This window comes from Lycium barbarum, chromosome 6 (assembly GCF_019175385.1).
Source record: "Lycium barbarum isolate Lr01 chromosome 6, ASM1917538v2, whole genome shotgun sequence".
Lineage (NCBI taxonomy): Eukaryota > Viridiplantae > Streptophyta > Magnoliopsida > Solanales > Solanaceae > Lycium > Lycium barbarum.
In genome coordinates, this window is record NC_083342.1 from 2299590 (window position 1) to 2322530 (window position 22941).

The 22941-nt window shown below is 36.0% G+C and overlaps 1 protein-coding gene and 2 pseudogenes across 1 annotated transcript; 2 read left to right on the forward strand and 1 right to left on the reverse strand.

Moving 5' to 3' along the window:
* The first annotated feature begins 212 nt into the window (after positions 1-212).
* LOC132600443 (proteasome subunit beta type-4) lies at positions 213-6667 on the forward strand. The gene is made up of 7 exons (XM_060313616.1): positions 213-292; positions 422-489; positions 2845-2921; positions 4925-5054; positions 5201-5360; positions 5456-5641; positions 6312-6667. Exons 1-7 carry the CDS (start codon positions 287-289, stop codon positions 6423-6425), a joined length of 741 nt encoding a protein of 246 aa, XP_060169599.1. The 5' UTR covers positions 213-286; the 3' UTR covers positions 6426-6667.
* Positions 6668-8186: 1519 nt separating this feature from the next.
* Positions 8187-10457, forward strand: LOC132600300 (uncharacterized; annotated as a pseudogene).
* Positions 10458-20848: 10391 nt separating this feature from the next.
* LOC132600301 (F-box protein At3g26010-like) lies at positions 20849-21989 on the reverse strand (annotated as a pseudogene).
* Between the last annotated feature and the right edge of the window lie 952 nt (positions 21990-22941).

Below are 22941 nucleotides of genomic sequence, written 5' to 3' on the forward strand. Positions count from 1 at the left end.
TGCCTTGCAATTTTTTTCTTTTCTTTTAATGACTAAGCCGGGATTCAAACGCAGAACGTCCGGGTATTCTAGGCGAAGGCCAAAAACTAAAGACCAGCAATTTGAGGGCCAAAAATTAAAGACCAACCCGAATAAGGGCCATTCCTGCGAATTTCTTCACTCCAGTTTACTTTCGGCCCAAAACCCGACCTATTGCTTTCAACTTTTCTTGTGCAAAGGGAAAAGCAACACTAAAACAAAACTCTCATCAGTCCTCTAATTTGCTATTTTTCTCAAATCTCCGACAATGAACGTAAGTTTTTTTTTTTTTTTTGTTTTTTTTTTGTTTTGTATTCTCTAACATTTTAACGAAGAAATTGGTTAAAATTTATTGTAATTAAAATTGATTGTAAATTTTTGTCTAAATGATGATTTTTTGCAGGTGATGGAATCTGGTCCGGCTAAAAGTAGTAGCTTAATGAGCCCCGAATCTGATATTCAACATACACAGTATGCTCTATTTTTCACTCTTTTGTGTGTTATGAAATTTAACAGATCTGATTATTACAAAATTAGGGTTTTTATTGTTGTTTTACTGCTTCTATCTGATGCTTTTTGTACCTCGATTATCGTATTGATTTGTAATAGTTATTATGCTTTTATCGTATTTCGACATGACTTTTTATACTGCTTTGATTTGCTTGTCTTTAGGATAGTAGGTAACCGAGTATTCTCCTTATTAGTAGTACTAGTTAGTAATCGTGTAGATTTTTTTTTCAAGGTGTACTACTATATGTCTCTTATTTTGCTTTTATCTTGCTACTTTGTTGTTGTATTTTTTCCTTTTATCTTGTTTTGTTCTCTCGAGCCGAGGGTCTACTGGAAACAGCCTTCCTACCCTACAAAAGTAGGGGTAAGGTGTACGTACATCCTACCCTCCCCAGACCCCACTCGTGGGAATACAATGGGGTATGTTGTTGTTTGTTGATTTGCTTGTCCTTGTACCGAGGGTCTGCCTGAAACAGCCTGCCTACCTCCCAAGGTAGGGGTAAGGTTTGCGTACACTCTACTCCCCCCTTTGTGGGATTTCACTGGGTATGTTGTTGTTGTAATCAGTAGAAGTAGATTTTAGATTTTTATTTTTTTTGGGTGTTTTTCTTAGTGCTACTAGCCAGGCTTAAGTTAACTCTTCTTTGGTTTGTAGTGTTAGGAAATTTTTACTACAAGAGTCAGGGTAAAAGTAATGCCTTTTCAGGCAGAGTTTGTTGAACTTTTCTTTTGTGGTGGGGAATGGGATGCCTTTGGTGGATCCAATTTGGTTGTTTTTATAGACATATTTAAATATAGGCGTGGAGGTAGAGTAGAATGTACGAGTTTGGCACAAACCAGTAGCTTTGGTCCAGAGTCTCCAGACCTTGTATTTACAAAAACAACATACTCGGTATAATCTCACAAGTGGGGTCTGGGGAGGGTGGGTGTATGCGGACCTTACCCCTACCTTTGTGGGGTAAAGAGGCTGTTCCCGATAGACCCTCGGCTCAAGAAAATCATTTTTCAGAACAGTTTTGGAACAAATGCCAGATTAGAAAACTATGATGAAAATACTTACAAAAAAAAAAAAAGAAAAGAAAAGAAAGGAAAACTATGATGAAAATAATGAAGAAAGAAACATACTGGTAGTAAAATTAGTAAAATAACCAAAGTAAAATTCGTTTAATATATATACATTATTAATTTAGCCAGTAATTCAAAAGGGCTATAATACAAAACCCATAAACGTCAAATCCTAGATCCACATATGTATATAAATGTGCTGGGTTTTAAGAGCATTGAATATGGAGGAAAATGTTTTAGGTAGAAATATGTTTTCACTAGAAAAAAGTTTTTTAGTGCAAACATATGTTTTGGGTTGGTTTTCAGTATTTGATTAGGTGTAAAAGTAACATGTGGTAGTAATAAATGGATTAATAAATGTGTATGAGGATATTTTCTGGTGATCCTTTTAAGTTTTTAAAATTGACAACGATGTTTAAGCATTGGTTGAACCAAATTATAAGAGTAAGAGTTTGGATACTTATAAAAGAAAATGACTTGTGCTCATAAGTAACATCATTCATTTCCCTTTTAGCCGAAAATATTTTCTTTCAGAAAAATAACATTTTCAAGAATTTGAGGTAACTGAGCACTTGAAGATGGTTTTATCAAAGGAAAACATATTTCTGGAACATTTTCTGCCATGCCAAACGCAATTTATTTATGAACTTTACTGGAGTTCTCATTTTTTGTGGCTGTACTGTGTTATGAACCTCTGATTTTGTTTTCTGAGTAGAAGGAATAAGGTGTCTGTTAAAGTTGAGATCTCATCTTGTGTGTCTCTTAATGGATTTTGCTGCGTAGGCTGTCCATGAAGGAGTTCTTAAACTGTATTTATCTGTTTCAGCAGCTTGTGCCTTTAACCTTGTGTGGTTGTTGGACTTAATCATATACTCCAAAAATTGAAAGCAAAGGCATATCAGTATTTAATGAGAAGGAGATATGGAAAATGGTATAGGGGATTAAAATAATTGAATAAGAGAGTATCTGCCTTTGGAAGGGAGGCGCCTCTTTATAAATGCCATATTCTTCTCTGCATGCATGAGACACGTAGTTAGGTGTTTCAAGAATACCAATAATGTCATGCAACAAGTTCCCTCCCTTTTTTCAACAGTAAAAGAGAATAGATTCAACTTTTTTTCCTTAAAACTTTATATATATATATATATACTCATCTGCGAGTTGGGATTGTATTTATGTATTTTGCGTTTTATAACTCTTCATTTAGTTGGCTTTAGATCTTGCAGTTTTAACTTGTATTATTCTCAATAGGTTTCCATATGTGACTGGGACATCGGTAGTCGGCATCAAGTACAAGGATGGTATTCTCTTGGCCGCTGACATGGGAGGTTAGTTTCTATATCATAGATTTGTTCCCAATCAGCTTTATTTTTCTTGGATGTTGGAAATTAGACTCTTTTTTCAAAAAAGCATAAATTACACGGTTCCATCACAGTGGAAAAGGGATAGAGTATTGAAAGATTCTCCTGATCCTCCTAAAGAAATTTTCTTTTGACATTTTAATATAATATTATCTGATTTTAAGTAATGACTAATTTACTCATGGGAATAATTTATACTAGTGTCACTTCTGAAGGAAAAGGGAGTTTTTTCTAAATATTGAACTATGTATTGAGTAACGACTGCAATTGTTGTCTATAAGCATGTTATTTAGAATTTGGAGATTGGACTAGTGCTTTACTAGTGCATGAAATTTATCTTTCCAAGTTGACCATGTACTTGGCAGTGAGTACATATTCCTGTGTGTGCCTTGGAAGAATTCTTTAGGCTGTACTAATCCATCTTCAGAACATATGATTATTGAGAGTGTAATTTGGGAAATGTTCTTTTTGTGGTGTGTAGCGGACATTCTTCCCATTCTATTCTAGCTCACCCTTCTTCCTCTACAACAACAACATACCCAGTCTAATCCCTTTCTTCTTCTAACGCCTTATTTTTCCTTTATGTTTTTTCTAGTTTTAGACTTTTAGTTAAAAATGGGTCATAGATTACTTTAAGTGAGTGGCTTTTTGCACCTCTTGACAACACATTGATTTCATTTAGTATTGAAGTACTTTCCCTTCCTAAAATTTGAGTTTGGCCCAGTGTGCTTCACTTTAATGATAATTTTGCTAATTTTTTTTTATTGCATTTGGGTATATTGTAGACTTTAGGAATTTGTATGGTCAACCTCAGCTAATTTGGAAGTGAGACATAGTTGGTTGATGTCATAACTTGCAGTTTACTCTGCTATATAGCTACATCTACTAACTATGAGAAATGTCCGGCAAAATGTTTCTTAGCACCTGCTGTTTTGAGGATGTTCTTGCTTTGCTTACTTATAGTGTTCCACCTTTCTTTCCAAAGAAAGGCAGTATATATTGTACATTTAGAATCTAACTGGTTTAAGATGTGAGTTTGCACCAGATCTACCTATTGGTGTGTATAATAGTCATGTTCGTGTCCAATATTGTGAGAGATAGACTTTGTTCAAGATCTATAGATATTTTGTATGTGCTCTGCCATAATTCTATACCAGGAGTGGCAGGGCATATCTGAACTATCGCCAGCTGCCGACTATTGTGGCGGAATATGTTTACATACATGCTTTATAGCTCCTAGAGAGCGTTTAGCATAAACATTATCTTCCGCAGTTTCATGTTCCAAGATTGAGATCTGATATTTGCCATCTTCTATTCTCATAAAGATGTAAACAGTTGTTTCTCTACTGCCCCCTTCTGTTCAGAAAGAATAAAACCCCAAACGGAACAAATAAGAGCTAAAAGGAAGAAGGATGTGGTAGATGGTAGGATCACCAAGTCAGATCGTGATTGTATAGAAATGAGACTATTACCAGGCTTTCGTTTTTTGGTGTTCCATTGTCCTGCTGAATGACAAGAGAAAGGTTATAGTTATGTTTTGTTGGCAGTAGTGTAGAAAATAATCTCCACATTTAATTCAACACTATTAATAATTTCTTTCCACATAAAAGTTACCATTATTCTATACATTGTTTGGCTCCACCTTTTCTTTTCAGCATAACTATGCGGAATCTTTGTATTATTTTAGGAATTAGCATTTCAGACAACTCAAAAGTATAGGCTCTTAGTTGTGGGAGAGTGCCCCATATAATTGAAAATACTAGGGTCTAGCCCTTCAGAACTGGTAGCTTCTTTTTCAGGAATTAGGCATTGGAGATTTACATATATAGCAGGTGTGTTTAGTCAAGGTAATTAGATAGCTAAATGCGAGAATGGTGTTAGTATTTCAATTTTATCTAGCTCTGCCGATACATGCTAGGTATAATGTAGTATTTGTTGGTTATGTTGATCTTTGTTTCTTCCGTTTACAGGTTCCTATGGTTCAACGATACGTTACAAGAGTGTGGAGCGATTGAAGCCAGTGGGAAAGCACTCCCTTCTTGGTGCAAGTGGTGAAATTAGTGATTTTCAGGAGATAATGAAGTACCTTGATGAGCTTATGTAAGTCTGTCCCACTGTGGACTACTCCCTGTTATTCTAGTTTATTGTTATTGTTTAAATGAGTTTTGATGGGCAACGGTTCTGTCTATCTGCGTCCGTTGGAAAATTCTGAGTGACTTCTGGTACTCAATGCTTCATGAATGCAGCTTGTATGACAACATGTGGGATGATGGGAACTCCTTGGGTCCCAAAGAAGTGCATAACTATCTAACACGTGTGATGTATAATCGTCGCAACAAGTTCAACCCTCTTTGGAACTCACTTGTGCTTGGTGGAGTGAAAAATGGACAAAAATATCTTGGAACGGTAAACACTATATATTTGTCTTGCACAGTATTGGATGCTTTGTTATGATTGATTCCTTAGTGATAATGTTTTTTTTTTTAAATTATTTTTTTTAGGTTAGTATGATTGGTGTGCATTACGAGGACAATCACATGGCTACTGGATTTGGGAATCACCTTGCGAGGCCCATTCTCCGTGACGAATGGCATGAAAACTTGAGTTATGAAGAAGGTGTTAAGTTATTGGAGAAATGCATGCGTGTGCTTTTGTATCGAGACAGATCTGCAGTCAACAAGCTTCAGGTACAGTCCTTCTGGAGTTGGGCAGAAAGCCCGTGCTTATGAACAAATTCAGAATGGCACTTCTAACCTGCCAAGATGTGTTTCCTGAAATTCTTTCATCAAACCTGTAGTTTATGAGTTTCATGGTACTTGTAGTTCTATTTCTTGATACCATAGTTTTAGTTGTGGGTCTAAAGCTCTGAATTTAGCGTTTCTTGTCGTCCCCACAAGTACCACACCTAGATTCTGTATGTTCAAAAACTGTCACTGTTTTCCTTTTTTAGAATTAAAAAAGAAGTCTACCACGATTTAGTTCTAAAATTTCTAGCACCAATCATCCCTTTTCTAGATATGAACAATAAGATAGGTTTAGTGTGCTCTAGTGGAAGCAGAAGAAGCTCATATTTTGATCTCCAAAAGTCCATAGCATTTGCTCCATGTTGATGCTATTGTGGTTTACTGGAGGTTGGTTTCTTATTTACATTTTAACTAAGAGGGAAAGATAAAGGTAAATTTGTTGGCTTGGGAAGCTTAAACAGAAACTTGTTGAACTTGCCGCAAACTTTGAATGTGATGATCCATGTATAGATTGCCTTCCGATACAGAATTCATCATCAAGCTCATTAGATAATAGGATTTCGAGATTTGTCTGCACTATGTTTATGATTTTCTGGCTTTTGTGGATTTGCAGATTGCAAAAATCACAGAAGAGGGTGTAACAATTTCTCAGCCATACTCATTGAAGACTTTCTGGAACTTCTCTGCTTTCCAGAATCCAACTGTTGGTGCTGAGGGGTCATGGTAATAAGTGGTTAGGTTTGATGAAGGAAATACATAGGCATCGTGTGTTGCAGATTTGGAATTCTCTACATCTTCATGGAAGCGATGTTTGACAGAACCTGTATAATTTGAATTGTCTATGGTGTTTCTAGGCTTTTTCCTTGTGTAAACTATGAAGAACCTGATGCTTCACTTTTCCTACACTATGTGGAATCTTATCTTCCGAAGTTGTACTGTGTTTATGATAAATTGCAAATTTCTTTGGCATGCCATGGCTTTATCTTAGTTACAGAATACATTGTCGTCTCACCAGGTTGATATATTTGCTGAGTTCACGGCAGAAGTATGCTCCTTTTACCTACTTTTAAGCTATGTTGCTCGAAGTCTCCAAAAATATTATCGTACCCATGTTGGATGCTTTAAAATTAATTATTTTTGGAGGATTCGACCTGAATCCGGAAGTATTTTTGAAGATTCTAAGCAATATAGCTTTTAAGAGATGCTTCTTTTTACAATTGTCAATTATTTAGCATTGTTTGCGTTCTCATTGTTGTGATTTTAAGCTTCTAGACAAGCTACAACTATGGGCATGTAGGACCCTCCATGTGCGTTTTCTCTTCAAAAAGATTTTTTATGTCAAAAAAGATCCTAGAAACTTTTTTGCTTTAGTTAGTGGCTCATTTACAAATCTCTCTCATGTTACTAGAAACTGTTAAATCCAGACGGCACAGATGAGAAATTTAACTTTTCGTTCTAATTTATCCTTTTAACATTATTGTGTTAATATCAAAGATTACGGGGAAAAGGAACAGGAAGTGGGATAATTTTAGATATAATAGAAGTGATTTGCTAAAGAACTCCAAGGTTCATTATTCCGTTAAATTAGACATACGCTCTCAATAATTGACATTAAGAAATCAGGTTTCGGGTTCAAGCCTGGTAGGAAGCACGTTTTCCCTTAAGCGAGGTTTACACAATGCGAATTTAAATTAGTTGCCTAAAGATGTAAACACCATACCTGCACTATAAAAATGTGAATTTACAACATAGATAATAGGACAAACAAGACATATTTCGAGTATCATCTCCTTGCAATGAAGACTGAAGTACACATCCAAGAAAACAGGTTGAGATTCGGGAAGGAAAAAAAAAAAAAAGAATAGAGTTGGAAACTAAGAACATTCTTCGAAATGTGGAACATGGTTACTTATGTCGTGGTCAACATGCAGTGAAAAACTAGCTATGCTAAAGAAGATGCTCTCCAGAAAAAGAACAAGGAATTAACAAGGAATTAATCACAAAATTCGTGATAATTTATCGCTAATCCGTTGTTAAATAGAATTGGCTACGAATTTTTGTTGTTTAGGGACAAAAGTTATATGTCACTAATTCCTGTGTGCTTTTCATAATGTGCAAGAAAATAAGCATTATACCACCAAAAGCTATTGTGGGGTGGAAAATAACCCCTCCATTCTTAATTACAAGTCTCGAATTCAAGTCCTATCAATGAAATCATCTTTGATAAGGAGTGTTTTACCTTTCAAAGCGAACTTTCTGCCTCAAATCTCAATTAGTCGAACCCCAAAGCGAATACCAAACACAGTAAAAAACTGACAAAGAAAACAAAACAACCATTATGAATAGGGTAGCCTGTAAAACCATCTATAAGGTTTGTTACGTAGGAGAATGATACCAAACACAGTGAAAAACCGAAAAAGAAAAGAAAACAACCATTATGAATAGGGTAGCCTGTAAAACCATCTGTTAAGGTTTGTTACGCAGGAGAATGATACTGGGTGAAGAAGCCAAAGCCCTTTGTCCAGTATCATCACTCCTGCGTAGCAAACCTACTGATGCTTCTCTCCTTTCACATTTTCAGAAATTTTTTCAAGTAAATCTAATGTTTTTTCTTCCTGTCTTTTACCCCGTGAAACTTAAATAGGCGACCTCATTTTCAAATTAATCATTGTTCTACTTTTACTTTTACCTGTCGTTTTCTTTGAATAAATAATAGTCCTACCACTTCATTTTACTTATCGTCCTTATTAAAAATAGATGGTCCAAAATAATTATCATTTTTTAAAAAATAAGATGTAATTAGCTATTAATTTTCACCTTTACCTTTACTTAATAATTGTGGAGAGAGATTAATGTGGTGAAAAAGAAGTACTCCAGTATTAAATTGATATTAAATAATAAATAAAGATAATTCGCCAAATTACCCTTTTAGTTAAGTATTTTCTTAAGAGACGTGTGAAAAAATATGACAAGTAAAATGAACCGGAGGGAGAAAAAATTGTCCACATTATTGGTACATGAAACAAGGTAATACATGCCACAAGGACAAAATAACTTTAACTAACCAAACAAAATAAATCTGAAAAAAAGCTAATGAAAAGGAACGGAAACCATATGTAAAGTGGAAACTTTTTGAGGTTGTATGAATGTGGCTTGGATTTCATTTTTTTATTACAGAGATTGTGATATCACCACTCATGCGTCACTCTTTTGGTTGATTGGTTGGTTAATTTACGTACATTATAAGTCACATTAAATGACATTATTTAAAGTAACTACATATAATAAGTGAAATTAGTAACATTTAACACAAGGCGAGTGATCTTCTACAACAAGGCCGAGTTGCACTAATTGTGTCAAAGTTCATTTACACGTAGATAAGATTAAGAGAAAACTACCCACTGTGGCATCCCAAAGCAAACTAACTAACAATATTACCCCAATTTATAAAATGCTACCAAATTTTGTCCTACATTCTTTTTTTCTTACTAATCGCCTATTGTTTGTACTTCCTCCGTTCACTTTTACTTATTCATTTTTGACTTTGCATGCTATTTAAGAATTAATAAATGAAATATTTTACGATAATATCCATATTAATTGGTATGGTCTCAATAGACTTGGAAAAAGATATGAAAATGAGTAACTAATGTTAAAGGTAAAACAAGAAAAAAAGTTTGTCTTTCTCTTGATATGCTAAAGTGGACAAATAAAAATGAAAATCTATTTTTAATATAATGGATAAGTAAAAACGAACGGAGAGAATCTATATCTTGATTCTTGAAAATTTCTTTGACTACAAAGAGTAAAAAATGCAAAATGTGTTTATTTTCCTGTAGTAAGCACATACAAATAAAATTGGCCTAGGTAGGACGTCTTGAGTATTAGTATATGCCAAATTAAAAAAAAATAGTGAAGCTAACTGTAAGAAAATAAAATAAAGATAGGGAAAAAAGAAAAAAAAAAAAAAGAGTGTCCTCTCGTCTGGTCTTGTGAGTGTTTAAAATTTTGAAAAATTGAAGTGGCGGGTTACACTTTTTTTTTTTCCATTAGACGTTTGATATTTCGTGTCTGACTAATGGGAACTTGAACCAAGATTTGATTAAGGGGGAGTTCATTCTTGAATTTTTAGTGCATATTTGAAAGTTTCTCTTCGGAGACTAATGTGTGGACTGCTAATAAGTTAATTGTTGATGTACCTCTTCCATTGTGTCCTTCTAGGGATATGACTTCATCATCATCAGGTGGTGTTGTTGATGGACTATTTTGTTGGCTTGATAATTACTATTCGATCACTGTTTATGATAGTGTAAAAAAGTGTTTTTGGGCTTTGGAATTGCCTGAACGGATGCGGGTGATCTATCCCGGTAGTGTTTGTCTTGGATTATCAGGTGGGGAACTCTGTTTTGCATATGTTTGGACAACAGCTATCACTTGGTGGCGATTCAGCAATTTTCCTAGTCGAGACAATGCAGTATGGGTTAGGAAGTATGTTGTAAATGTTGATACTGTCCTTGCAAAATGTCCAGATGATTTTGGACTTGGAGGCCGCAGTGATCTTCATATAGATGTTCAGAACATGGTTTTTCATCCTGCTCTTCCGCACATCTTGTATTTGCAAATAAGAGGCAAGGTTATTACTTATGTCTTGAAAATGCGTACCACAGAACTTGTGTATGATTTTGGAGAAGCTTGACGGAAGACACAACACTACAAATTGTTTTCTTATGAGTGGCATCAATGGCCACGTCTTCGGTAGACTATCAACTGGTATTGCTTATTTGTACTTCTTATAACATTTGCTAACTTAGTATTCTATTTACTTGAACTTAGATATAGACTATGTTTTGTCATTTGTGGACTTCTTTTTATTTCAGCTATCTTGCTAATTTAATCCTTTTTTATTCTCTATGTTGAGAGAGAAAAAAGTAAATGCGAAGAAGAGTCTGGGCTTCGTTTAAAATTCCTACTAAAGGAAGTCACAGGCTCGGAAAGCACAAATTAGGATGGATTTAGATCTATAGTAGGAACAGTGGCGGAGCCAGGAATTTCGTGAAGGGTGTTCAAGTTTTGCATAAGTAGAAAAACCGTTTTTGATGATTGGGTACACTAAAAATTTTAAAATCAAACTATACAATATTCATTTTAAAAAAAATTATTAATGGGTTCACCAAAATTTTAAAATTAAACTACACAATATTCGTTTTTTAAATAAATGGGTGTACCAAAAAGTTAAAATCAAGCTATGCTATATTTAACGTTAATCAAAATTTAAAAGGACCAAATATTTGTTCGTATTTAATTTAACATGAAGTAAACGGAGAGAGAGAAAAAGAGAGAGCAAAGAGAGTTGAACCTAGATTCGAATCACTTTTAGGCTTTAACCTTTCGCCGATCTCCAGCAATGGAAACATTAATAGCGCGACAATGACATGTAGAATGAAGAGCATAATTAAGAAGAAATTTTCTTTGTAGAGCCTTTTAGCTTTCGATTTGATAATAGTGTTGTAGATAGCTTTTAGAATTTACTTACAACTTTCAATTAAATAATTACTTTTAAGTTTAGGTTAAAAAATTAGTTAAAAGAAAAGAAAGTCAAAAGGTACAGAAAAAGAAAGTCAAAGGTACACGGTTTTGAGTAGGGCTGAGCATAAATACCGAAAATTGAAAAACCGGACCCAATCGAACCGAACTTCAAGAAACCGAAACCGAAAGAACCGAACCGAACTAGTTTGGTTCGGTGTTCGATGTTCACCTTCAAAAAATCCAAACCGAATTAGCCGAACCGAACTTTGATGAAACCGAACCGAAATTTAATATATTACCCAAAAAAATTAAAATAAACCACGCTCATTAAGTTTAAGCCCAAAAAAAACTCAATTGTAACAAGCCCTCTTTTGCTTTTGTATCTCTAATTTTCCACTTCAATTGAGAAAATCAAATATCCTTAACAAGAAAGGTGACTAAGATGTGTCTTTAAGATTAATGTATGCTCTTTATGTGTTTTCTTAATTATTCTTACCGTATGTATATAACACCTAGTAATCCTATATTATGGTTATGGTTTTCTGTTCTAGTATATCCTGTTTGTTTGATTTTGATTTCAATTTATCAGTTTTATGTTTTATTGCTTTTAAGAATATGAATTAGTGTAAATGGAATCGCTTCTAATATCATATCAAAAAAATCGAATTGAAAAAACCGAACCGAATCTCAAAAAACCGAAACCGAAAGAACCAAACAGATCTAGTTTGGTTCGGTGTTCGTTGTCCACCTTCAAAAAATCGAGACCGAAATAGCCGAACTGAAGTTTAATAAAACCGCATCGAAGAACCGAACACCCACTCCTAATTTTGAGTGTTCAATTGGGTTTGTTAAACGGAAAAAGATTGGGTCTAAGATTTATATGAGTGTTCTTTTACGAAAAGTAGGCCATATATAGCCTTAAAATCACTGTGTAATTAATGCAACTGAGAATGGAACCTAAAGATGCTAAAAAAGAAAAATAAACGCCTCCAACTGGAATTGAACACAGGCGCACTTACTTAGTTGAGGCTGCAAGACTTTCTGAACACCATTTCACCATTGGACTACTGCAGCCAATTATGTATGAGGTGTTCAAAAAGCTAAATATACGAATATCTAATAGGATTTTACTTGTACCACAATGTAATTTTCCGGCTAAGGGTGCTGTGGCTCCACCACTGAGTAGGAAGGGAATGGTCGTTGTACAGACATCTTTCTCCATTCATACTTTTTGATGTCTCCTTTTTCCCTTACGTGAAAAGGGAAAATCTAGTAGTATATGGTTTCTTATTATAAACATCTTTCTCATGTTATATCTCTCCTTTTCCCTTACTTGAAAATGGATGAAAGAAGTTTCACCGATTAGAATGCCTCTTCCTCATACATTGAAATGTCTTACATGGTTACCACATGCCCTTCGATTGTTTTGTCGCTAACTGACTAATTTCAATTGTACATACTCCAACCGGTGCAGTTGAGAGAGAACCAAAGAAACATGTTTAATATGGAAAGCAAGCAGAATTTCTCATGGCTTACTCGCAACCAGAACCTTTTTCATAATCACCACCTAGCATTGGTGGTATTGGTGATACGGTAAATCGAGGCATTGGTGGTGTTTTCCGTAGCTCCGAAGTTGATTGGATACTCGGATACTTTCAAACATTTACGAATTACAAACAACATCAAAGCTGAACTTGAGGCCTTGTTGCAAGGATTAAGGCTCGTACACAACCACGGCTTCTGACATATCTCTAGATGCACTTAGTCGATAACTTACATTATGCAAATATTGTTCGTGATTGCAGGTACTGTGGGGTCCATCCCAATGATTGCAAAGAAAGAATTTGGCACAAGCCAAATTGAAGTTTTGTCAAAAATAGTTGCAAAAGTTGAATTTGGCACCGGCCAAATTAAATGCAAGGATGAAAAATGGCACATTTCATCCCTATAAATAGCAAGCTCTCCATCATCTTTAAACACACCAAAAAAAAAGAGAGAAAAAATTATAGAGAGCAAGGTATTCCATAGACTGTAAGAAAATAGTTTGTGAAGAAAAATAGAGTGTGAGTGATATTGTAGTGAGGTGAGAAAATCAAAAGAGTGTTATTTCTTTTGAGGGTGTAGTGATCTTAGGAGTATTTGTACTCGTTACTACACAGTGTAAAATTTCTTGCTATAGTGATATCAGTTGCTCCTCTTGGCCGTGTTTTTTTCCTTATTCAGAAGGGTTTCCACGTAAAATTCCGGTGTCATTATTGTTTCATTTTATTCTCGCTGACTTAACCATAACTTAGTGTTCCGCGTTTATCACTAATACCGTAAATATTATTTTTGCGGGGCTATTTTATTCCCAACAAGTGGTATCAGAGCCAAGGTTCTGTTTGAGTATGCTCTGTGGTTGCAGCACAGTCTGAACTTCCACATCAGAAAAGAATTACTTTGGTCTCCGAATAAATAGTATTTGTATTTGTGATAAACGATGGAAGCCAACACTAGTAGAATGGTTACTTTGAGTGGCGTAAATTATGCCATTTGGAAGGGCAAAATGGAAGATTTGCTCTATGTCAAGAATTTTCATCAACATGTCTTTGCCACTAAAAAGCCTGATAATAAATCAGATGAAGAGTGGAATTTGTTGCATCGGCAGGTTTACGGCTTTATTAGACAGTGGGTTGATGATAATGTGTTGAACCATATTTCTGAGGAGACACATGCTCGGACCCTATGGGAGCATCTTGAAAGTTTGTATGCTCGGAAAACTGGTAACAACAAGATGTTTTTGATAAAGCAAATGTTGGGTTTAAAATACCACGATGGTTCCGCAATGACAGATCATCTGAAGATTTTTCAGGGGATCATGAACCAGTTATCTTCTATGGGCATTAATTTTGATGAAGAAATTCAAGGGTTGTTTCTACTTGGTTCCCTACCAGATTCTTGGAAAATTATTAGAACTTCATTATCAAATTCTGCTCCGGATGGTGTGATCTCTATGGATCTTGCCAAGAGCAGTCTTTTAAATGAAGAGATGAGAAGAAAATCTCAAGGTTCCTCCTCATTAGATGTCTTGGTGACTGACACTAAGGGGAGAGGCAAGAATCGTGGTTCTCAAAATAGAGAACATCATAGAAGCAAATCCAGAAGCAGACTTAAAGATATTGAGTGCTATCATTGCGGGAAGAAAGGGCACACAAAGAAGTTCTGCCGGATTTTGAAAAAAGAGAATAGAGATAAGGAGGAAAAGAAAGAAGATGGCAATCGTGTGGCCACCGTCACTACAGAAGATCTTGTTACTGTCCTTGATGCGGATCTGATAAATATTGCCTGTGATGTCAAGCTGGGTTGTGGACAGTTGTGCCGCATCTCATGTGACATCAAGGAAGGAATTTTTCTCATCCTATACTCCGGGTGACTTTGGAACTTTGAGTATGGATAATGAGACTGTATCTAGGGTGGCTGGTGTTGGAACGATTTGTCTGGAAACTAGTATTGGAACTAAACTAGTTTTAAACAATGTAAAGCATGCACCCAATATTTGTTTGCACTTGATCTCTGTTGGTGTTTTGGATGATGAGGGATATGTCAGTACCAATGGTGCTGGAAAGTGGAAGCTTACTAAAGGTTCCATGATTGTGGCTCGTGGCGACAAGCGTCGTGGTCTATACTGGACTACGGCCTCTACCTGTGTTGATATGGTGAATGCAATTGAGAGCAGTAGCTCTTCAAAATTATGACATAAGAGGCTTAGCCACATTAGCGAGAAAGGACTAAATGTTCTAGCCAAAAAGAAATTATTGTCAAATTTTGAAAGTGCTAAATTAGAAAAGTGTGAGCACTGCTTGGCTGAAAAACAAAATAGAGTTTCTTTCAAGTCTCATCCTCCTTCAAAAAAGACAGAGTTGCTTGAGCTGGTGCATTTAGATTTATGTGGTCCAATGAAGATAAGGACTTTGGGTGGTGCACTTTACTTCGCTACCTTTATTGATGATTGCTCAAGGAAACTTTGGGTCTACGTCTTAAAGAGTAAAGACCAAGTGTTGGGTGTCTTTAAACAGTTTTAGGCCTCAGTTGAAAGAGAAACTGGAAAGAAGCTGAAGTGTATTTGTACCGATAACGATGGTGAATATTGTGGACCGTTTGACGAATACTGCAAGCAACAGGGTATCAGACACCAGAAGACTCCTCAGCTTAATGGTTTAGCAGAGAGGATGAACAGGACCTTGATGGAAAGAGTTAGATATTTGCTTTCTGAAGCAAAGTTGCCGAATTCCTTTTTGGGTGAGGCATTGTTGACCGCCGCACATGTTATTAATGTATCCCCTGCGGTTGCTTTGCAAAGTGATGTTCCAAACAGAGTTTGGTATGGCAAGGATGTTTCCTACGACCACTTGAAAGTGTTTGGTTGCAAAGCTTTTGTACATGTGCCTAAAAATGAGAGATCAAAATTAACTGCCAAGACAAGGCAGTGCATCTTCATTGGTTATGGCCTTGATGAGTTTGGTTACAGGCTATATGATCCAATTGAGAAGAAGGTCGTGAGAAGTCGTGATGTTATCTTCGTGGAGGACCAAACCATTGAAGATATTAACAAAGCGGAGAAGATAAAATCTTTACGTTATGAAGGTTTAGTTAATCTTGATCAAGTCCCTCATACAAATGTTAATGACGTTGGTGGGATCGATGACGATGGTGATGCCCAGAATCATGTTCCAGATCAGCATGTTGATGATGGTAACGATGCTGCTATTGATGAGGCAGATGCTCCTACTCATGAAGTCATGGATGAGTCAGATATTCCATTTAGAAGATCTACTAGACAGCATATTCCTTCTTCCCGTTATTCACCTAATGAGTATGTATTACTCACTGATGGGGGAGAACCTGAATGTTATGAGGAGGCCATGGAAGATGAGCACAAGGATCAATAGATTGAAGCCATGCAAGATGAGATGAAATCTCTGCATGAGAACCATACTTATGAGTTGGTGAAATTGCCTAAGGGCATGAGAGCTTTGAAGAACAAGTGGGTGTTCAAAGTTAAAGCCGAAGAACACAGCTTGAAGCCCAGATACAAAGCTAGATTGGTTGTTAAGGGATTTGGTCAAAGGAAAGGTATTGACTTTGACGAAATATTTTCTCCTGTCGTGAAAATGTCCTCCATTTGGACAGTTCTTGGTTTGACTGCTAGTCTTGATTTGGAGATTGAGTAGATGGACGTGAAGACTGCTTTTCTTCACGGTGACTTAGAAGAGGAGATTTATATGGAACAACCTGAGGGCTTCAAGGCAAAAGGTAAAGAAAATCTTGTATGCAAACTTAAGAAGAGTCTATATGGATTGAAGTAAGCTCCCAGACAGTGGTACAAGAAGTTTGAATCTGTTATGGGAGAGCAAGGCTACAAGAAGACTTCTTCAGATCACTGTGTGTTTGTACAAAGATTCTCTGATGATGAATTTATCATCCTTCTACTTTATGTGGATGATATGTTGATTGTAGGCAGGAATGCTTCCAAGATTGATGAGTTGAAGAAACAATTGAGTAAGTCTTTTGCAATGAAAGACTTGGGTCACGCTAAGCAGATTTTGGGCATGAGAATTACTTGTTCTAGAAATGAAAAGAAGCTTTATTTGTCGCAGAAAAAGTACATAGAACGTGTACTGGAGCGCTTCAATATGAAGAGTGCTAAGTGGGTTAGCACACCTCTTCCTGGTCATCTGAAACTGAGCAAAGAAATGCGACCTACAACAACGGAGGAAAAAGAGAGAATGGCCAAGATTCCTTATTCCTCTGCCGTCGGAAGTTTGATGTATGCAATGGTATGCACTCGACCAGATATTGCTCATGCAGTCGGTATTGCTAGCAGATTTCTCGAAAATCCAGGGAAAGAGCATTGGGAAGCTGTGAAGTGGATATTCAGGTATCTAAGAGGAAGTTCAGATGAATGCTTGTGTTTTGGAGGATCAAATCCAATTTTGAAGGGCTATACAGATTCTGATATGGCAGGTGACCTTGATAACAGAAAATCCACTACTGGATATCTGTTTACTTTTTCAGGGGGAGCTATATCATGGCAGTCGAAGTTGCAGAAGTGTGTCGCACTGTCTACAACTGAAGCGGAGTATATTGCGGCTACTGAAGCTGGCAAACAGATGATATGGCTCAAGAGATTCCTTCAAGAACTTGGATTGTAGCAAATGGAGTATGTTGTCTATTGTGACAGTCAGAGTGCAATAGACTTGAGCAAGAACTCCATGTACCATGCGAGAACAAAGCACATCGACGTCAGATATCATTGAATTCGTGATCAGGTAGAGAACGAATTGTTCCAGGTCAAGAAGATTCACACGAGTGAAAATCCTGCAGATATGTTAAACCAAGGTGAATCCCAGAGACAAGTTCGAATTGTGCAAAGAACTTGTCGGCATTAACTCTATCTGAGAAGACGGAGATGCCTCCTTCAGTTGAATGGGTCTGGAGGGGGAGATTTGTGGGGTCCATCCCCATGATTGCAAAGAAAGAATTTGGCACAAGCCAAATTGCAAGTTTTGTCAACAATAGTTGCAAAAGTTGAATTTGGCACCGGCCAAATTAAATGCAAGGATCAAAAATGGCACATTTCATCCCTATAAATAGCAAGCTCTTCATCATCTTTAAACACACAAAAAAAAAAGAGAGAAAAAATTATAGAGAGCAAGGTATTCCATAGACTGTAAGAAAATAGTCTGTGAAGAAAAATAGAGTGTGAGTGATATTGTAGTAAGGTAAGAAAATCAAAAGAGTGTTATTTCTTTTGAGGGTGTAGTGGTCTTAGGAGTATTTGTACTCGTTACTACACAGTGTAAAATTCCTTGCCGTGGTTTTTTCCTTATTCAGAAGGGTTTCCACGTAAAATTCCGGTGTCATTATTGCTTCATTTTATTCTTGCTGACTTAACCATAATTTAGTGTTCCGCGTTTATCACTAATACCGTGAATATTATTTTTGCGGGGCTATTTTATTCCCAACAGGTACTTAATGAACTAGTTGGTTGGCTCCACAATCAGGAATGATTACAGGGAACAAAATATGTTGGCAGATCGTTTGGCCAAGAACAGGTGCAGCAGCATGGACGGAAGTAAAATCATAGTTTTTGCAGGATCTATTTAAAGTAGACGAGACGGATCTGTTTTACTCTGTGTTTTTGTTGACACCCTTTTTGTAATGCCCAAGTATTGGGGGGGCAAAGTGTTTGTTCTATTCATGCTGATTATACTTTCTCATACTATACAACCGTGCGACTGGCGCGATGGAATCATGTTACCTGTGCAACGATGTTTCATCGTTAACATAATTGCTTTCTTTCGGACCAGAAAAAACAGTCCTAGGTGTGGCCTATTCGGAACATATAGATTATTGGCATTCCACCCACTATTGAAGATTGGCTTGGGCTATTGAGTAGTATCACAAGTAAAGCAGGGTGTAAACAAAATGTCTCATTCACAATCCAACCCCTCGTTTTAAGTTTCTGCGTTTTGATAGTTGGTATTCTTAACATAGTTGTCCATCCCTGCTACAATTTGCAATTCATGATTATTCAGGAGCCTTACAATTATCCACTCGATTATCGTGTTTGTAGTATTCAGTCCTACTAATTAATAATGTCCTGTTACCCACCGTAGCTGAAGTTACAAGAACTTGATCATGTTGGTTCTTACTGGTACAAATGTAATTTTTTTTCAAAGCTTATGGATCTAAGCAATAGAAGGATTAATTTCCAAGTCATGCAAGATCCAGTTTAACAACCAAAAATAGAGAGAAGGAAAGCTTCCACTAAATATTTTTGCCGGGAACACTCTGTTTTTTCTTCTGTGCTTTCTATTAGATATTAGTCTAAGGGCCTGTTTGGACATGAAACTTTTCAAAGAAAAATTTCAACAGTGTTTGGTTATGCCAGACAAAATTTTGAAAAAATAATAATATGAAGATGAGTTTCAAGTTTGAAAAGTGGTCTTGACAAAATTTTCAGGTGATTTTTTTACTCAGAAAACTTATATTGTATTTTTTTTTAAAAAAAAGTTAAATGATTATTCAAACACAAGTTCAACTTCCAAATATTTTCGAACCTTTTTTTTCAAATATCAGAGTTTTATGTCAAACTTGCCTACTAACAAACTTAAAATCAAGAATAACCTTTTTTTCTCTATTTCTAATACCTACAAATTTTGACAATGAATTCAACCAAGATACAATATGAATGGAGTTAGGGCTGTACGTGAGCCGATTTGATTTGGTTTTCTCAAAATCAAACCAAACCAACTATATCGGTTTAGTCGATTCAGTTTTGTCGGGGTGAAAGACAGAAAATATTGTAAACTGTACGCCCAATAAAAGGTATCAAACTGAGATGTGTCTTTAACTACTAAGCCACAAAATATAAAGGATAATTTCAATAATATACAATCTAGCATAAAATATTACATCCACATAGTCATAGTTTTAATTTACATCCGATAGTTTTTTTTTTTTTTTTTTGCAACAGTGTTTATACACAAGATATACAACATTATACACTTACTGCAGACAATGTATAAACCTTTCAAAAGTGTATAATAATGTAAAAAAGAGCCATTTCGGATAAATATTTTCTCCAAATTGACATAGAGTGCTATTTTCGCAAAAATAAACGCTTGATAGAATAGAAAACTAACTTTTATTGTACTAGGGGAAAAAGAAAAGAATAAGAAAAGAAACTGAAAAGAAGGTATCTTGAAGTGGGATTTCTTTTTGATTTTTCAACTGTAACAGATGTATAACAAGTTATGCCCGCGCCCTCAAAACGCTAATGCTTGCTAGACATAAATTCTCATATAACAAGTATTTATACTGAGGCCCAACAATATTGAGAAAAATCTGATATTGGGGATAAAGCACTCTGGGCTAGAACCCAAAATCTCTTAGCCTCTCCAAGATCCTATACATTCTTTTCCGTGTTGCAAACAATTTTCTTTATCTTGATATCGGTGTCTTGATCAGCCACAGAGTCCAATTCTGGTACTTCCTCCCCCATCCAAACTTATCTTTCTCAATCTTTACGGATTTTATTACTATTAACATTTACCCTTTTATTTAATTAGTCTGGTATATTAGGCTATTGGGAAGGATTTCACTAAATATGATCATGTCACTCAAGTCTTTTGAAATCTTCCCTCTTTTATTGCATTAAACTCATTAATTACCTAGAGAAGATGCACACATGAATTCTGCTCCCACGAGGCATTAGCTTTCAGGCCATTTCTCTAGGCACCTACACTAAAGGCAATATCAAACTTGTAATTCTCATCACAATTGAAATTAGTCCTTCAGGTACAAAACAATTGAAAGGGAAAAGGTAAACATTTCAATGTAGCCCAATATCAGAGGAACTTCTTTTATCCAATTACACGTGAGGGAGAAGGAGTGATTAAAAGTAGATATGCGCAAAAAAAACATCTAAAGTATGAATGGAGAAAGATATTTGTCAAACAATGATCATTTCCTTCTTCCTATAGATCCAAAAAGAAGTCCACAAAATGTTACCTATATCTTAGTTTCAAAGCAATAGAATAGGAGTACTAAATAAGTGAATAAGCAATACCTGTTGATAGTCTACAGAAGCCGCGGCCATTGAGGCCACTCATAAGAAAATAATTTGAACTGGTGTGTCTCCCGCCAAGCTTCTCCAAAATCATACACAAGTTCTGCAGTATGCGTTTTCATGTCATAAGAAATAACCTTGCCTCTACTTTGCAAATACAAGATGTGCAGAAGAACAGGATGAATGTTCCGAACCTCCATAAGAATAGCACTGCTGCGTCCAAGTCCAAAATCCACTGGACATTTCTGAACTATAGTAGCAACAGTTACAACATACATCCTAACCCATACTGCATTATCTCGACTAGGAAAATTGCTGAGTCGCCAACAAGTGATGGTTGTTGTCCTAAGCTTCTATGCAAAACAGAGTTGACCTCTTATAATCCAAGACAAACACTACCGGGATAGACCGCCAGCATCTGTTGAGGCAAATTCAAACCCCAAAAACTCTGTTTTACACTATCATAAACAGTGATTAATCGTCCACAATTGCTAAGCCAACAGAATACTCCAGCAACAACACCAACAGATGATGATGAAGTCATATTCCAATAAGGCTACAATGGAAGATGTACATGAAGAACTAGCTCAGTCCACGCATTAGTCTCTGAAGAGAAACTTTCAATTGTTAAACTATAAAGTTATACAAACTTCTTAGAGGTATTTCATAGCGAACAATAGTAAAGGAGACAGACTCATCTTCATCTACCTTACAACTAAATCCAACATATGGATCCTTCATAAGAAGTCGACCTTCAGGGAGATCCAAATGCTGCCTTGTGACAAGATTATAAACATAATAAACCCTCAGCCTGTTTGTAAGCTTATTGCAGAGAAGAAAGCCATTGGAAGAAGCAACAACATACACTCTCTCGCCGACAAAACTGACTGAATAATCCAAACTAGTACTGATTAAGAGTGGCGATTCCTTCGACGAGAAGAAGAAGCGAATTTGCGAACGATCCTCTACGCAAAAGAATCCGATTAGATAGGGCTGAGGCCACCTGAGACGACAACAGTAAATTTCAGCAATGTACTTTCGCCAGTTCTTTGATGTGCATTTAAACCTAGTTAGCGATTTTAAAGGCAAACGATTCAGTATGTCGATTATGATTTCCTCGTAAACAAACAATTTGCATTGACGACATTTCATTCTAATACTTGCAAGTTGCAACTACTAACAAATTAGCAATGAAATTAGTGGAGAAAACTACTATTCCAATAAACATGCAATAAGAAATCAAAAATAGATGTCCCGTGTAAGAATAAAGTGTGGGTCATTCGCACGGAATGCCTCTATCTTGGGGTGGTGTTTAATTTTTGCCTTTCGGCACTATAAGTAACAAAAAGTGGCTGAAAATACCACATCGAAAAAATAAAAAAATAATTCGGCCTACCATTAGCTATGATCTATGACCTAAGGCATAAGTTTATAGAATTTTTACCTTGTCCAGCATAAGTTCTGTACGAATTAAGTTATGCCGGACAAGACAAAAAAAGTTCTTTAATCTTATGCCTTGCGAAATTAGGTCATAGATAAAGATATTTTGGCCCACACAAGTTTTCATTAAATGAGAATCATGAGAAAAATCAAAGACCAGCAAGTTGAGGGGCAAAAACCAAAGACTACCCAGAAATATGGACAATCCGCGCAAAAAAAAAAAATGTATTCCTTTAGGCTTTGGGTTTGAGCACAAAGGGATATACACCACTTTTTTTTTTTTCAGGGATTGTCCTTCAAAGGCGTATTTAATTTTTGGCCCTCAAATTGTTGGTCTTTAATTTTTTTCATTCGCTTAAAAACGTGGCCGAAAATAACCTGAAGTTCTGGGTTCGAACACCCGCTCAGTCAAAAAAAATTCGCAATGCAAAGCTTCGCTAAAAGTCTGCCTTATAAGACAGTTTTTTCTTTTGCCTTAAGGTAGAGGTTCACCTTAAGGTAAAAAAGAAAAAAAAAAATACTCCGTTGGAATTCTACAAAAGTTACGCCTTGAGACTCATCTTTTGTCTGAATATGCCTAATTTTGCAATGAAACTATGTCTTGCGATTTTATTTTATTTTAACTGAGCCTTGGTTCGAACCCAGAACCTCGGGGTATTTTAGG

Bases quoted from the DNA above. Each gene is read 5' to 3' on its own strand.
- LOC132600443 (XM_060313616.1), top strand. The intron at 490-2,844 runs GTATGCTCTATT...TATTCTCAATAG, and splicing joins TCTGATATTCAACATACACA to GTTTCCATATGTGACTGGGA. The intron at 5,055-5,200 runs GTAAGTCTGTCC...TCATGAATGCAG, and splicing joins AAGTACCTTGATGAGCTTAT to CTTGTATGACAACATGTGGG.